Source organism: Aspergillus vadensis (assembly GCF_003184925.1).
Source record: "Aspergillus vadensis CBS 113365 unplaced genomic scaffold BO88scaffold_2, whole genome shotgun sequence".
NCBI lineage: Eukaryota > Fungi > Ascomycota > Eurotiomycetes > Eurotiales > Aspergillaceae > Aspergillus > Aspergillus vadensis.
This window is the reverse complement of record NW_020292040.1, coordinates 482,280-498,317: the sequence shown is the minus strand read 5'-3', so window position 1 is coordinate 498,317 and position 16,038 is coordinate 482,280. Positions and strand designations below refer to the sequence as shown.

At 48.5% G+C, this 16,038-nt stretch overlaps 8 protein-coding genes across 8 annotated transcripts; all 8 read left to right on the top strand.

Moving 5' to 3' along the window:
• Positions 1–123: 123 nt before the first annotated feature.
• On the top strand, positions 124–1,017 carry BO88DRAFT_400974 (uncharacterized protein). The gene has a single exon (XM_025705724.1). It carries the CDS (start codon positions 172–174, stop codon positions 760–762), a length of 591 nt encoding a protein of 196 aa, XP_025567145.1. The 5' UTR covers positions 124–171; the 3' UTR covers positions 763–1,017.
• A 330-nt stretch (positions 1,018–1,347) lies between these two features.
• On the top strand, positions 1,348–1,985 carry BO88DRAFT_449234 (uncharacterized protein; the record flags this gene model as incomplete). The annotated part of the gene is made up of 2 exons (XM_025710481.1): positions 1,348–1,411; positions 1,462–1,985. The coding sequence occupies 2 exons, from the start codon at positions 1,348–1,350 to the stop codon at positions 1,983–1,985; spliced, it is 588 nt and encodes a 195-aa protein (XP_025567144.1).
• A 1,530-nt stretch (positions 1,986–3,515) lies between these two features.
• BO88DRAFT_400973 (uncharacterized protein) lies at positions 3,516–4,381 on the top strand. The gene is made up of 3 exons (XM_025705723.1): positions 3,516–3,668; positions 3,730–4,095; positions 4,156–4,381. The coding sequence occupies exons 1-2, from the start codon at positions 3,602–3,604 to the stop codon at positions 4,083–4,085; spliced, it is 423 nt and encodes a 140-aa protein (XP_025567143.1). The 5' UTR covers positions 3,516–3,601; the 3' UTR covers positions 4,086–4,095; positions 4,156–4,381.
• Positions 4,382–5,154: 773 nt separating this feature from the next.
• On the top strand, positions 5,155–6,380 carry BO88DRAFT_467744 (uncharacterized protein; the record flags this gene model as incomplete). The annotated part of the gene is made up of 3 exons (XM_025711538.1): positions 5,155–5,265; positions 5,328–6,017; positions 6,231–6,380. Coding segments are annotated over 3 exons (951 nt in total), but the record flags the coding sequence as incomplete, so codon positions are not given.
• A 4,482-nt stretch (positions 6,381–10,862) lies between these two features.
• BO88DRAFT_93141 (ATP synthase subunit C family protein) lies at positions 10,863–11,716 on the top strand. The gene has a single exon (XM_025713268.1). The coding sequence runs from the start codon at positions 11,052–11,054 to the stop codon at positions 11,523–11,525; it is 474 nt and encodes a 157-aa protein (XP_025567141.1). The 5' UTR covers positions 10,863–11,051; the 3' UTR covers positions 11,526–11,716.
• A 1,594-nt stretch (positions 11,717–13,310) lies between these two features.
• BO88DRAFT_93101 (uncharacterized protein) lies at positions 13,311–14,150 on the top strand. Its single transcript, XM_025713267.1, has one exon. It carries the CDS (start codon positions 13,596–13,598, stop codon positions 13,917–13,919), a length of 324 nt encoding a protein of 107 aa, XP_025567140.1. The 5' UTR covers positions 13,311–13,595; the 3' UTR covers positions 13,920–14,150.
• A 536-nt stretch (positions 14,151–14,686) lies between these two features.
• BO88DRAFT_449229 (uncharacterized protein) lies at positions 14,687–15,180 on the top strand (the record flags this gene model as incomplete). The annotated part of the gene is made up of 2 exons (XM_025710480.1): positions 14,687–14,880; positions 14,958–15,180. The coding sequence occupies 2 exons, from the start codon at positions 14,687–14,689 to the stop codon at positions 15,178–15,180; spliced, it is 417 nt and encodes a 138-aa protein (XP_025567139.1).
• Positions 15,181–15,507: 327 nt separating this feature from the next.
• On the top strand, positions 15,508–15,950 carry BO88DRAFT_449228 (Phosphoenolpyruvate/pyruvate domain-containing protein; the record flags this gene model as incomplete). Its single annotated transcript, XM_025710479.1, has 2 exons — positions 15,508–15,696; positions 15,765–15,950. 2 exons carry the CDS (start codon positions 15,508–15,510, stop codon positions 15,948–15,950), a joined length of 375 nt encoding a protein of 124 aa, XP_025567138.1.
• Positions 15,951–16,038: the final 88 nt, after the last annotated feature.

Sequence of the window (16,038 nt, the reverse complement as noted above, 5' to 3'; positions counted from 1 at the left end):
TATCACCTCATCTTCCAATCAGATACCACCGAACTATCGGGTAGACTACTAGCGTGACTCACTAGCACAACACCCTATAAAAGACCTCTTGATGCAACAGCCGTTACATGCCCATGAGACTACCATCATCCCATCTAATACGTACCTAAAATCGGTGCAAAAACATACATAATGATCTGCACATTAACCCCAATCAACCTCTACAACCCCTCGGAATATGCTACCCTCCAACACCAACGCCACATTTGCGGTTGGGACTACAGCGACGAGAGCATTCTCGCCTGGCGTGAGAAACAAGACGCCGACTTGAAAACATTCTTCTGGATCATCCTTCCCGGCAAGAGTGGTGATGAACCCATCCATGCTGGTCACATCTCGCTCGATGCATACGCATCTCCGCCTGATCCGGGGCTTGCGCAGGCCGACCACTCTGTCTTGACTATTCAATCGTTCTTTATTTTGCCAGAGTACCGTGCTGGTGGTGTTGGTCGTCGAGCAATGCAGTTGGTAGAGGAAATGGCGGTGAACGTTCCGCGGTGTCAGACTGTTACTGTCAATGCACTGAGCAAAGAGTACATTGAAAATGAGGAGAAGCGAGCATTCCTTGAATCAATGAACGCAGTACCGGGGTTTCCGGCGGTGCTGTGGTATGAAAGACTCGGATATGTGAGGTGGAAGACGGAACCGAGATATCCGTATCAGTTGCCTCAAGGGGGCGCTGGAATGTACGAGGCAGACTTCTTGAGAAAGAATTTGCGGTAGTAGTTGCGGGCTGGATCGAATGTGCGATGTTCTGTTGGTCTTCGGTATACTATTTTGGTGGTTAGTGTGGTGGTGAACTGAATAGGGATAGACTTATCAGTGTGACAGGGGAACGGGATCGATGATACGAAGTAGTGATGGACGAAGAAGGGAGATGATGAGAAGCGGTCTATATAAATAATCGTTCTGGAAGGAACACTATTGAAGATCAGAGCCATAATAGGCAGTAGCTGTCCCAAATGATATCATAACGCCCAATAGCGGTTGATCATTTGAACGAGCTGTCAATTGACAGCTGCCGTTACCCCAACATAGCATAGATCTCACTCTGACGTTTCACAAATCGTAGGCAAAAGTAGTACAGGGTGTGAATAATTGAGTACACATTGAACACTGTCTTTGTCGATTATTCCTCATATCTCAGGTGTCACTTTCATAGCTAGACTAACCACCATTATTCAGCAGTGACTCTGCGAGCAATAAAAGGACCAGTGTCCCCAGCCTTTCTGCTATCACTACAGCACAAAACTTCATCAAACAGATCAAGACCAAGCAGCACAGGCAATTCTCTCACTCGCCGCCATCATGAAGCTTTCCGCCGTTCTCTGTATCTTCGCCGCCACTATGGCCGCCGCGGCACCTACGAGTTGTATGTCTTTCCAAGCTCGACCATGATATGCAGAAACTGACATTTTCTAGACGCCAACCCTCAGCGCCAGAACCAGCCTCAGAACAACAACAATAACAACCAGAACCAGAACAACCGAAACCAAAACCAAAACAATCGCCTCAGCGCTGAAGAGCAAAAATACCAGCTCAGTGACAATAACCACAAGATTGGACGCTCCGAGGTCTTTTACCCGCGAGCATTTGGCTCTTCTCCCTCAGAGCCCGTCGTGCCTGAGTATTCTGAGCCTGAATCCCCGACGATTCACGTCCCCGAGCATGACTACCAAGAGCCCAAGGCTCCCAAGGAGAACTACAAGTCTGAAGCCTACCAGTCCGAGGAGTACAAGACCGATGATATCAAGTCTAAGGGCTATCAGTCTGAGAGCTCCAAGCCTGAGATCCACCAGTCTGTAGACTTCAAGCCTGAAGTTTACAAGCCCAAGGCTCCCAAGCCACCTGCACACCCCGTGAATCACGTCCCGGTCAACCAGCATGAATCTCATTCTTACGACACTCATGAGTCCTACGAAAGTCAGACTACGGAGCAGCAGTAATGTCTCAGCAGTTATTCTTGGTATGTACATCCAGACTCCTTCGCTATAATAGTCTATACTAATGTCTTGGTAACAGAAGCAAAAGTTCGAATTTATTCTGACGGCCTTTACGAGCAAAACTTGTGGGATCGCCTATCGGAAGGGAATTGGGAACTAGGTACTGGGAATACGGATAATATTTCGGAGCATAGAGATTATGGGTTCACTCTCGGGTCGGTTAAATATATTATAAGTGATAGTAATATTTAATGTTTATATCTTTGGTTCATGATGTTGCATTTCATCCCAGCGATGTTTGTTGTTTGTCCCCTGTGCTGCGCCACTATCATCTGTTCATTGTATTGAAGTGATTTCTTCCGATTTTCTTCACAACAAATGTTGTCGATAATTCTCCTTCAATTGGTTCTACATAAATATCCGTTATATCTTCATGTGTTTAATACCTATATCGGGATCATGTCTTATCGAGTAAAGTGGGTAGTTATTCCGACAACTTACACAATTGAAACACTTGCAATAATTGTTGCCTTTAATCTAATTATTACAATAAAATTCATTACATTTTTTTGGATCAACTCTGCTAGACTACATTGGTATGTCACACAGTGCCAGCCACATTCAGCACATAACTAGTAGTACTACAGGTCACTATGTGCAGGTAACCATTTCCAAAATGTAAGCGATTGGAGATCACTTGCATACTCGCCTCCGGGCTTTCACGCAATAGTCAAGGGAACTTGCCTAATGCAGAAAGATTGCCCTATATTCCTACTTGGCTAAGTGAAAGTTGAGAAATCAGGTCGGACATCTCTGTTTGGCAAGACTCGGTCACCGAAAATGTATTTCTCCTGATGCAGTTTGCACATAGTTATTGCGGGAAATCATTTGCTGCCTCTACCGGAAATACGTTATGCTACTCACTACGCGCATACATCTCATTGAGAGCTCTTCTGCCTTCACAAGAATGCCATAGTGGCAAAGTCCAACGTGTCAAACTTCTATAGTTTTCTATTCCCGAACCAGACAGTCATTGATCGTCAGGAGAAACAACACAGTTTCAGCCACCAAATCTACACCTTTCATATTGCGCGAACTGGTGTTTGGCTTGAAGGCGGCGAGGGCCACAGTTTCATCCCTTGCTTCGGAATCTCGATCGGTAAACCTAAATATGGAATCCCAACCAACTGGAATACTGCCACTTTTGCCAATATAGGCAGCCAAACCCCGGGCCGAAATGACATATCAACGCCACGAAGTACATATCCGATCCAACGAACAGAATCCGGGGTTGACCGTTCGGGACCCTGCAGCCGTGGCGCATGCAATCCAATTATTGACACTAATTCGCATATATGGCGACAACTATTGTTCGGAGTCGTGGATGTGTCAGTGTCTGTGATATTCGGTGACAGGTTGGATATGCCATGTCGCTATTCTAGGTACGTATCTAGAGACCCGAAGGGACTCGCGAAAAGGTATAAAGACGGCCTTGAATCCTCCCCAACTCGACTTCTTCTCATCATCAGCATCAATCAAGCTTCTCTCCTCACAGCTCCTCACTTCACAAACAAACCTTCAACCAACAAGCTCACGCTTCAAACAACCAATCACTCAAAATGAAGGCCTCCGCTGTTCTCTCTCTCGTTGCCCTTGCTGGCCTCACCATCGCCGCTCCTGCTATTGGTATGTGACATAGTCCATCTATTCCTGTTTTCCTTATTTACCCAATACTAATATCTATCAGGCAACGACCATGTTCATGGTAGCGGGGACATCCACAAGCGTGGTGGTGGCTGGGAAGACAAGCCCGAGGCCGTTGCCATCGAGACAGTCCGCGTCCCCGTTGAGAAGCCCCAGGAGCACTGGCACAAGCCCCAGCCTGTTCCTGTCAAGTCAAACGAGTACTCCAAGGAGGCTGGCAAGAAGTGGGGCAAAGAGGGCGGTTCCGCTGGTGAGGAAGACTACAAGAATGTCCATGACAACGAGTCCGCATCCTTCAGCAAGAGCTTCGGCGAGACTACCGATCACAAGACGGGCAAGAACTGGGGCAAGGAGGGTGGTGAGGAGAAGGAGAAGGAGCAGGGCAAGTCTCAGCAGTAAGCATCGACTGGTATGTATGCGCCTCATGTCTTGATATGAACTGCTCCATACTAATGGTGGTGATCTCTAGCTCGAGTCGAATCCAGGTTCCGCGCTGTACATACAGTTGCTGATGGCTTCGGGGCGCACCGGGTCATAATCTTGTGTGATTAATTTGCTGTTGCTGTTGTTGCTGTGTTGTTGTTTTGCGGCTTCCTTGAACCTGTTGATAGTTTCAATGTCTCTCCTTGTGAATAGCCCAGGATGTTGAGTACTATACGTCTATAATTCGCTCGTGGGGTTCTTGTGAAGTTTAATACAAATTGGATTATCCTCTAATTACTGCTCAGCCGTTGTTCTGTTCAACATAGTCTAGCTGCGAATTTCTCGGTTTTGTGATCTTCTGCTTCATTGCAGTTATGTGGTGAAAGTACTCTAGTCTCGGGATACCATTACCTTGCACCAAGTGACTCCATAACACAACTATGCATTGCTGGTATATAACACACCGCAGTCACTCTAATGATAAGGGATGGCGCCAAACAATCTCCATCCTATCAGTACTGAACAGATGTTCAGCTGTATACCTGCCACGTAACAGAGCAAGTGAAGGCGACAGTGCGCTATGCTGGCGTTATCCGTTAATGACAAGGGACATTCAGTGATATTGCAGATGTTGCTGGACGGGATATCATCTAACATGGAAAGATCCCATCCATAATCAAGATGCAACTTCACGAGAAACCTTCCTATTACCAAACTTGGAAGTCTACTCTGACAACTGTATGCCTACCAGGTTATTTCCACACAATTAGATCGTGAACTGACAGTGAGGACTAAAATCCGACATTCACCCCAGCTCACCTTGTGGCGTTTCGAGATTAATGGCTTGTCAAGTGAAAAGCAACACTTTCAGAACTACAAAGGGATATTCCTCCCCGTGGCGGTGATCACATGCAGGATATAAAGACATATATCTTGGTCAAATCATTCAGCCCTCGTCGAAGCATCCGCTGCTTTGTCTTTTTTCATTCCCACCCTCATCTTCTTCCTCAAACTTTATTATCTATCTATCTTGCAAGTAATCAACATGGAAGGTTCTGCTCACCAAGAATTCTCAGTCGAGGCCCTTCCCACAAAGTCCGTTGCCTTTCATCCTACTCTGGCAACCATCACGCGCGAGTTTCCTGTCCGTGTCCAGGTACAGATCCCCTAGCAACCGTATATCATATCTAAAGATTATTATCTCACAGCCGCTAACAGCCCGGTGCTTTCGCGATCACCATCAACAAGATCGACCACCAGGTCGGTCCCGTTTCCATCCGTGTTGGAAGTCTCGGCGCTGCCAAAGTAATAGACATCCAGCATGCAAACGTTCTCCGATACTCGTCCACCTGCAAATCATCCTCTGACAGAAAAGTCTTTGACCCAGTCAGAGACCTGGATAATAGGAAAGACACCCTCTTCCGCCCTTCTGAAGGACTATATGCCGGATGCGGCATCTTTAAAGCCTACCCTGGGAACGATTCTCTAAATCGAGAGAGGCAGCCTATGGGTTATGGTGGAGCTAGTGCACAATATCCTCATCAAGTGGAGTACGGACCAGCGCTCTATGGAGGGGAGGATCCGAATTTGTTGGAAGAATGGGATCAGAAACCTGCTGCGGATAAGTCGGTCTCAGACCATTTCTGCCAGGTAGATGTGCATCTGGAAGGGCAGATGACTGCTCCTGTGTCTGCGTTGAGCTGTAGCACTCTAACTGGTGATGAGCAGAACCGAGCGGGAAAAAAGGCTCAGAGCAATGAAGTGATGTTGCAATTGATCTATACGCTTCCGGCGAAGTCAGAACTCAAGCTTCACGACCTCAACATCAATACGCTTTTCTCAAAGGTCAAGATCAGGCTCTGTGCCCTGTTCACTAACATGACTTCCGAAACCTGGCGAGATGCCCAGGTAACCCTGTCGGCCCCGCAAGCGCACACATCGCCTCCGGGGCAAGCCATCCCATCATTGACACCATGGGATCTGGCAGTCATGCTGACTAAATCCAAGTCGTCTGTGGCCCCTTCTATACCAATACTGGGGGTATCAGAACCGACATTCCCCTCCCCTGGCTTTCCTGAGTTGGAAAATTTTTCTCTGGCATTTACAGCCGATAACCTAGAGGAAGGGCTGGGGGCCTCGATGAACCATGACTTTTATCCGCCTGATAGCAAGGTGCCCGAGTCGATCAGCCAGGGCCATGGCCTGAGTGTATCGTATGAACTACCTGGCCGGCGTGTCATCAAGCCCTCATCTGCGCCCCGCCGCTATGAAATAGCTGAGCTAGACCTCCAAGCTTCATTCACCCACGTGATAGTGCCCAAGAGGCATGCCGCAGCGTTTCTTCGTGCCAAGATACAGAATACTTCACCTGTGAATATGCGATCAGGTGAAGTGAACTTAACCGTTGACGGCACATGTTTTGGCAAGACCAACGTCCCAAGCTGCGTGCGCAATGAATTCTTTGAACTCAACCTTGGGGTGGACAAGTTCGTCAAGGTGGTCTATAAGGAACCGGGGATAACACTTAGTAAAATCGACGAATTCTTGGAACTAACTATCACATATTTCAAAGCGTCATGCAAGATCAAGAATACAAGAGACCATGTAGTCAACGTCTTGGTATTGGATCAGGTGCCGTTTTATGTGGGCGATCATTTTGATGTTGAGATTCTGACGCCAGAGGGCTTGGGATTTCCGGGTGATAAGGTGGATCTCACGGAGCCGGGAAAGCCGGGAAAGAAGACTGCGGAACTGGGCCGTGATGGAGAGGTTAGATGGGAGATGACACTTGAGCCGGATGAGGAGATAGAGCTCGATTTGAGATATTCTATTGAGGCGCCCTTTGAGAAATGGGGAAGGGACTTTCCTGTGCCTGTTGCGAAATGAGCTTATGTTCTGATGGCAAACCGACTGGTACAATACTGGGAAGTTGACCTGCAGTATGGTAGAACAGCGGTATCTTATGTTGCTTTCACTCATAGCATCAGCAATGACTCAACTGAAATATTGTTCTGTCCGGGGGTGCGGAAGCTACGATCGTTACTTCAGAACAGACATGTCAATGTCAGTGTGAGAGATCTCCTAGTTCTAAACAGACCCACGTGTTTTTCCTTTGTAGACATGTCAGAACAAAAGACAGTCTGAAAGTTCTGGAGAAGCTCTCGGTAAGTGATATCAAACCACGAGACATCTAAGAGTCGGTAGGAGAAAGGGTATTCAACACTTCTTGATGGGTTCATGGCTGCATGTTGGTACCGGATAGGCGGTATACAACCACCTAGCATACAGAACGGAATCATCTTCTATGGATCGGCCAAATTTCGGTCAAGCTACGTAGGTCTTCACGGTGTATATTTGACTCGAAGTTCTGTAATATACTTATCCCAGCTTTCCTTACGGCAAGATATGGCTGAGACATGATAAAATGAACAATACAATTCTCATGGTGTCGTCGGGATGAGTATTTCAATTAGGAGCATTTGCAATGAAGCAAGGGACCTACTTTACTTATCATCGTCCAGTTAAATAGCGGGCCCCTATCGATGTTATCTAGAAAAGGAAGGATGGACGTAGATCGTTGTGATCACATGATACAGAATTGCTGTTTCGAATAAGGCAGAGATGAAGGTGTCTACGAACTCAATACTCCGCTACAATGGTATTAATCTAGACTATGCTAAGATGGCCACGATATACGATCTTGTTTCCTAGTAGTAGTTCAAGAACGTGTGCAAGTTACTGCTATGTTTATCTAGTTTTAGCACCTACCTCTGGTGTGATAAGTGTACACACTATAAGCGATGTATAGCTAGTATATGATGGTACGGAGTACTACTGGAGTAAACTTCTCTACCCGATTATATATATAGCCTCGAGTAGCATCTTCAAACAGCACTAAGTTAAACAACTAACACTAACCCCGGATATATCTTCCCCATTCTCCCTGTGGACCCTCAACATACCAAATTGAAGCCACCCTCCATACCACAATATATATTATCCACATACCACCCTCGCCGTGGCTAGCAATCAACATTCCACACCCACAACCTCACCGAGATACTCCCCTACGCTCCGATTCGTCAGGAATTCCAGCTTATCATCCGCACCACAAGCTACAATGTAAATCACTCCTACGTGCCCAAACCAAGGAAAACAACCGGCATGATGGCCGGCCACGGCTACCAGCCCAATACGTAGATAGTAAGGTTAGCCGCCATACCTGCTTTGAGTTGGCCGTCATTCCAACTAAACCCAACTGAAATCCCGAGGTCCGGGACCTGCCGTTGACCCGACAGAACTCGTGCCTTGATACCTTAAGGCACTTCAGACCGTATCTCCGTCACGTATTCACAATACCGTAATAATACCACCCATACAGGTCCGATACACGGCGGGCTCCGTGTCGCTGCAGCCATCCATCGATCGATCCCATCCCCCATCCGCATCACCCTTTATCCTCCGAGTCTGTCGGTATCACCAGAACGATACTTGATTTATGCATTTTTGTGTTCCCGTGGATACTACTACTCAGCGAGAAATTATTGCTGCACATTACAACTCTACTTGATAGTTTAAATTGTTGAGAATACTGGGATTCAACAACAACCACCCCCCTGCTAGCCGAAGAACAGTTCGCGAACAGCTCGAGCCCCGTGGCATCCCTGCACCAGCTGCATGCTTAAATTGAGCCAGAACAAGTGAGAGAGCGCCAGGCAAGGCAAGGCAAGGCAAGGCCAGTTTCCGGCGACGGCGGCAGCGGTTCAGTCGGGAAGCTGGCCGGGTTACGTAATACTGCAGGGCGGCTGAGATCATATCTCGATCACCGGGTTGAATCGAGTTTAGAGACCGACCTCGGAAATAGATAGGGACTGTGTGAAATTGGGGGGGAGGGCCACAAAAAAAAAAGGAAAAAAAAAAATAAAGGATAAAAAAAAATAGGGAGAGCGTAGAAGAAATTTGCCCCGGAATCCTCACCCTGATCCAGGTATAAGTAGCAGACGGATGTCTTCTTGGGAAGATGGGAAAGAAAAAACGGGCTGGTGAGCAAAGCAGGTAAAAATTACACAATGGGTTTTCCTTCCAAGGGATTCTTCCTTCAAGTGGAAAGGGGTGTGGTGGCCACGATAACAACCACACAGCACACAAGCAGGGTAAAACCGCGAGCAAGCCAGCCACTAGCGGGCTGACTGTGTTTGTGTGTGTGTGTGGGTGTTGGATATGCTTTCGTCCGGTTTTCGAGAGGCCACGGGATGATGTCGATGGGATTGGGTTGGCTTGCGCCGCGCGCGCGCCCACTTTTCTCCCTTATTCAGCTTGCGCCGGTCATCCACATCCCCCTGAGATTTGCTCCTTATTCCCCCGAGAGGGATCAATTTCTCTGATGTATCCAAAAAGCTATATAACCCGTGCACCACCCTCGGAGACAAGCGTGCTGAGGCATTGTGGGCAGTGGTTATTTTTTTTTATTTTTTATTTTTATTTTTTGCGCCATAGCGCAAGAAGCCTGTGTGGACTAACATTTCTGTGCTATTTGCGAGCTAGCTCAGGGAGCTACGGATCGTCGCGCGTTTCCCCGGCGAAAGGCGCTCCGTACGGAGCCGGGTTGTCCCAAAACGGCAGATAACCCAATACGATGAGTCGGTGAGGCATTTCCCGAGGGGGGAACAGACCAGGAGCAACGGCAGCAACGCGACACAGGACAATTGGGGAAGCTTCCCTCCTTCCAGCCGACGCGGCGCAAACCTGCTTGCGTCTCAGAAGTGGGAATTTTTCTTGCTCAGAAACTCCGGTGCTGGTGGAGCCGCATGCCCGATTCGGCCCGGTTTGATTGCGACCGAGAAGCTGGCCATCATATTAGCTGGGTCTTGGCTACTTCCCATTGGTTGTTCGGCCACCGCTAAGTGGGGATGTACCACTCTATCGGACCCATTTGGATGCAGGGACCCACCCGCACGTCTGGTTTTTTTTCTTCTTTGCGGTCTCCCGTTTCGCTGTGAAAATTTTGCATACCGTAGCTGGTCTCTTTTGGCTTGTTTCTCCTGTCTTGTCTTGTCTTTCCCGGTCTGTTGCTGGGTTGGGTGGGTGTCAGAGGGGGAAGGGAGAAGGGGACAATTTATATGTAAGGAAAGAATGAAGGGAGTGCCCCGTAGAGACAAGACAGGAATGTTTTTTTCCTTTTGTGACGACACGAGGGAAAGAAAGGAATTGAACGGAAGGGATCGGTCCGTACAAGTGTAAAATACACACATGACTACGGAATACTCCATCAGAGGCAGCAATTGGGTTGGTTATCTGAAGGGGAAGGAAAGTGAGAGTGAGAATCAGTAGGCCATTGCTCCATCGCGGACCAGCACGGCCAGGTGAAGACCCTGAAACCATTGGCTGTACCAGTTGTAGCTCCCCTGGTAACCACCATCCCGAATGATCCCGAAGGGTGTGTATGTGTGTATGCGTACACAGGATGTGTATGTAAGTTGTGGTAAGTGTGTATGTGCGGTGGAATGTCCACTGCTTTTCCCGGGGGAAGGAAGAAGGATAATGAGCCAAAAACGAGGCTGCCAAACACGGTGTAAGGGAAAAAAGAGCGAAAGGATCAACTAGGGATAACGGATTGATACCAAAAGACAAGACATAAACAGGAAAAACAGGAACAATACAATACAAACAGACAGTGCCAAAAACACCAGCAAACAAAAAAGTAAGGTAGGGCTTTTTTTTCTGGTCCCAACAAAGCGCACTAACACCCGACGGGGGGGCTGGGTGGGAAAAGGGCAAAAAACCGCGAAAATTTAGCGGGAGAGTATTTATGTCCCGGGGGGCCTTCTGTTGTCACTTTCCTCCAGCTTTTTCCTCCAGAAAAGTTCTCCTTCCTTCTTTCCCTTCCCAATCCCATCATTTTCTAGAGAAACTCCTCTCTCAGAACCACCACAAACCATCACAATGGCCTCCTCCCGTGTCTTCGCCCAGCGCCTGGCCTCCACCATGGCTGCTTCCACCAAGGTCGCTCGCCCTGCCGCTCGCCTCCAGCTTGCCCCCAAGCGTACCTTCACCACCCAGCGCAAGGCCGTCCCCATGACCCCCTTCCAGACCGTCAAGCGTCAGTCTCCCTCCGGCCTCATCCAGGCCAACGCTCGCCAGGCTTTCGCTGCCCAGCAGGCCCGCCGCCAGTACTCCTCTGAAATCGCCGACGCCATGGTCCAGGTCTCCCAGAACCTGGGTATGGGTTCCGCTGCCATCGGTCTCGGTGGTGCCGGTATCGGTATCGGTCTCGTCTTCGGTGCCCTCCTCCTCTCCGTCTCCCGCAACCCTGCCCTCCGTGGTCAGCTCTTCTCCTACGCCATTCTTGGTTTCGCCTTCGTCGAGGCCATTGGTCTGTTCGACCTGATGGTTGCCATGATGTGCAAGTACGTTTAAATTATGACCGAGGGATGATTGCAGTCACGACATCTGCGGAGATTTTATGATCCACTCCCAATCTTCGATTACAAACCTTCATCTTCATTGGAGAGAAAATAGGGGATATTGGGGGGAATATCAGCAAAATTCTTTGTTTTGAGATTGTCTTGGCTGTGATAGGAGGTAATTCTATTGTGGTGGTCTTTTTATATATCATGTACTACTTTTCCCGTCATCATCTACAACCATCAAATATACTGTACATATAGAGATTTAAAATGGCCACTAAACTCCAAGGATTTGCCAGCTACATTTGATTGTAGGATTGGGACTCTATATCCACATCGATTGATGATTCTCTGCTGTTTTCATGTCTTGCCAGTTCGGACTTGACCCATGAATGGAAAAAACCTGGGGTAACGACAGTGCTCGGTCCAGCCTAGCTGGTCAGATCAGGTCTCTGAACCAATTATCATATGATCACGCTTTCAAGCTTGTCGGTCAGACAGAACAGCTCGACAAAAGACCTTGTCTATTAAAGGCGGAAGGTGTGGTTGCCAGCCAGACAGGTACGAGCTTGATGCCAGCTGTCGACAACGAAACGGTTGTCCCGGAATCTCCGGGGGCAGCTCTGCCTCCCGGCCACTACCTCCCAACAATGGGCGATTACCGCCTTATAAGCCCTCCTACTAACTTTCCATTACACCACAAGAACCAATTGATCTAATTTTCTAACCTAGAGAACGTCTAGAATAGTCTCTCTCACACTCCAATTAATATTCAATAACTGTTGGTAAAAATCAGCCATCAACCAAACCCGTAGTGGCCCATGGCACCCCCTTCACTCTCACCCGGTGGATCTAGACTGACGATCCCAAATGTAAACGTCACCCACCCTACCACCACCACCGCCTCAGCGACCCAAGGGCAAAATATATGTGATCAATGGTAGCAGTGAGAGCGTTTGCCAGACATTTTCCCATTCAATTGACTCACACCCAACTGTCTTATCTCAGGGGCTGTGAAAGTAAGAAAGAAAACAAAAAGAAATTTTTTCATCAAAAATTTTGTCGTGCAGCTCTAATCCCTGCATGTGCATGAATCTCGACTCATAGTTCCAAGTAAGAAAAGAAGTACCTACAGCCAACCGACATGAAGAGCTGCCGTGCAACCAAACCCAGTTGTTCTATCTATCTATTCTAGTCGACGGAAGGAAGTTGAAACTAACCCTGCGCCAAGAAAAAACATAGGTACCACTTTTTTTACGTATCATGTGTATCGGGGCTTTCCCTGCGACGATCGGATCGGTAGAAACACAGACAGATGGATAGATACCAACCTGAAGGACTGAGAGCAGAGCACAGACACATAGCCATTGAGTGGAATTTACCAGCCATTGAGTGTCAAGGAGGGTAGGGAAATTATCTACGGTGCAATGGTATAGGATGATTCCATTTCGATGATGAATCATGGACTGGATACGGAGGGATGATGGATGTGGTTGTGGATGTGATTCATCCATTCGTTTCGTCTCCTTCGATCCGGAAGGGAGAGAACTCGGTAAGTTAGGTAATCTATTACTGTCTTGGGTATGGGTATGCTTGGTACCGGTATTACGAGGATGAAGGTGGTGCATGTGACCTGTCGGTATTTGATGGACATGTGATCTCGGGTGAGTTGCCTGTCTGTCTGGCTGTCGGTTGTTGGGTTATGGTATACCACATGTTTGTTATCTACTTCTTCTCTCTCCTCTTAGGTTTCTTCTGTTGTCATTTTTATACTTATGATAGTTTCAATAAGAGCTATCCGTATATATTATAGCAAGGAAATTGAATTGTATGCCATCAACTGTCCATCCCACATCCACCATGCATATCTGCGTATCCCGACACCCATACCCGACACGAATATATCCAATCCCGATCCTACCCGATCTTCATCCGGCAGGTTTCATTGCCATACCTGTATACCTACAATCATGCATCGTAGACCACAACACTAACGCACAATTCTGAATCTCTATACCATCACCAACATCATATACATAGCAGTCTATTCTACCCTACTGAGGAAGAAGATAAGAAGAAAATGCCCCCCTCACCCCTCTACACCCCCCAAGACGTCCCCTCGTTCAAGAAGCGTCGCAACCGTCTCCCCAACACCCGCGCAAAGCAACTTCTTCGTGCCGCAGAGCGTGATTACAATGACCCCCCTCCGCCGCCTGGTCTAGGCGAGTGCTGTGGGAGTTCGTGTGATCCGTGCGTCAACGATCTGTGGAAGGAGGAGTTGGCAATTTGGAGAGAACGGTGGGGGGATGGGGCGGTTGAAGATGGAGATAAGAAGGGGGACGAACAGGGAGATGAGAGCGACGGGTGTGCGAAGATGAAGATGCCGGGGAGTTGGGAGTGGTAGGGTTGAATTTTTGTGACGTTGCGCGTGTATTGGGAAGATAGCTTCTATGATGGTGGAGATGGATGTTTGCCTTATATGGTAAGTTAAACTTCTATTATGATATTGAACATTGTGTGCTGAGTTTGATAAAGGAGTGTTGCATACTGAATGAGGTGTATGCTGGAACCAGATGCTGAGCTTAAACAGTTGCTGTGGCTTCAGATATCACTGCCGCCAGTTCGGTTGATAAAGTGTACTTGGCTTTGCTCTGACAGGGCTGTTCATGACACACTAGCAGTGCTTTAATATCTATCAAGCATATGTTTCCAGCCATATTGCCATCAGGCTGCCATAGCTATTGAGCAGCTCCCTCAGATCGGAGGAGGCTGTTGTCCTATGGCGAATTTAGCTACCGGCACTACATTGACAGCAATGTGATTCCAAAGCACCTGGCTGAGCTTATGTGCAAACTGGGAATCAGGCATGGCACATCGCGCGGCAACTATACAAGCAGTACGCGATATCTTTCCTCGAGGTATACGATTACCTGCTACTAAGGCAGCCACTCAGAGCAGGCGTGAAGAACCTCAGCGTGGCTGTCGGATCCAGCGCTACAAAGGAAATCTTCCGGATGTTAGCTTTGCTGGAGAGCAGAATTCTACCTCGGCGTTATGGGTGAAAGCGCTCTCCTGGATGCTTGTCGATCGTCCTAGGCGTCACTCTTCGCCTTCCGGGCTATCAATTTTCAACAACCTGATGGCTTTGACTACCCTTGCATTGGTCTCTCCATGACCGCGCACCGCATGATATGCTTTGATTCCAGCGGCTTTCGAGGTGACCTCCATCGACACAAGGTCATCATCATGAACGCTGCCTGGGGGCTAGGAGAGAACATCATCCAGGACACTGTGGACCAAGACGAGTACCAATTCTTCAAGCTCCTCGTCTCGGAAGGCTACTTCGTCTCCATAATCGATGTAGAGTGCGGCCATAAAGCCACCATGTGATCTACGGCGACGGACTGACTCCCGCGCCAAACGTCTCAGCCTTGGTCCTCAGTGGCCCCGAAATCCCCAGCTCGCTCGATGGGCCTGCACCACTGAATCCCATTACGATTGCCCCATGGACATGGAATGGGGCCAAAGACAGCCTCACCAGTGATTCGTTCATCGTTCATGCCCGACCGGAAACCGTGCACTCGCGTCGCGACGCGACCGCCGCTCTCAAGGCGTACAACATTGGCCACAAGGGCTGCATTTCAAACCACCGGGGTCGTAGATGATGCCGCTGTTTTCGGTCGTCTCTGTCTGACAGAGTCTGCGCATCTAATGGACAAGTTCATGAGGTTGCATTCTCGTCACCGCCACGACCAACCGGACTGGATGCCGATCATGAAGCGCGCTGTGGCGATTATCTACAATGACAACAGCCGCACGTTGCCATTGTCAGTTGTGAACCCGGCGTTTCTGCCATCGTGGGCACCCATGATGCCTCCTGCATGCTGCACTCGGGGCAGGATGTGGCAGTCTTATGCTCATGAAGGATTTCTGCTGGAGTGTAGGACTATCCACAGCTGCGTGAGCAAATGAAGTTCACGAATGTGATGGCCATGACTCCATTTTGTCGCACGGTGGGCGAAACAGAGAAGGCGTTGCAGGGCTTGGCAGATAATGGACTGCAGGTGTATGTGATATTTGAGACTCCGTCAAACGTTGTCCTGGCGGAGCAGTTTCTTGGCGCACTTGATGCATTCTCGATCGGGTTGAAAGATCTCACGCAGCTGACACTGGTGTTTATTGTAACTCGGATGAGTTAGTAGAGCTGTTTGATGAGCAGGATGATCCGGTTACATCGCTCATCGCGCAGGTTCTTCGGATCGCGCGTAGGGCTGGCTGCAAGGTGGGCATCTATGGACAGGCACCGAGTGATCAATCTGAGTTGTCGGTGATATCGGGTAGATTCGCGGACGTGAAGAGGCAGGTGGTGGCGAGTGAGCAGAGACAAATTTGGAAGAAGGCTGATGGATCTGGCGACAACAAGTGGATTCAATAATTTAGTCTTTCGAATCCCAGTCCACTTTGCTACACATACGATACTTGCGAGACATTCATTCGCGTATTCTCATTGCTTAATCAAGCAA

Coding starts and splice junctions, on each gene's coding strand:
- BO88DRAFT_400974 (XM_025705724.1), top strand. CDS start 172: ATGATCTGCACATTAACCCCAATCAACCTCTACAACCCCTCGGAATAT.
- BO88DRAFT_400973 (XM_025705723.1), top strand. CDS start 3,602: ATGAAGGCCTCCGCTGTTCTCTCTCTCGTTGCCCTTGCTGGCCTCACC. Junction 3,669..3,729: donor CATCGCCGCTCCTGCTATTG/GTATGTGACATA, acceptor AATATCTATCAG/GCAACGACCATGTTCATGGT.
- BO88DRAFT_93141 (XM_025713268.1), top strand. CDS start 11,052: ATGGCCTCCTCCCGTGTCTTCGCCCAGCGCCTGGCCTCCACCATGGCT.
- BO88DRAFT_93101 (XM_025713267.1), top strand. CDS start 13,596: ATGCCCCCCTCACCCCTCTACACCCCCCAAGACGTCCCCTCGTTCAAG.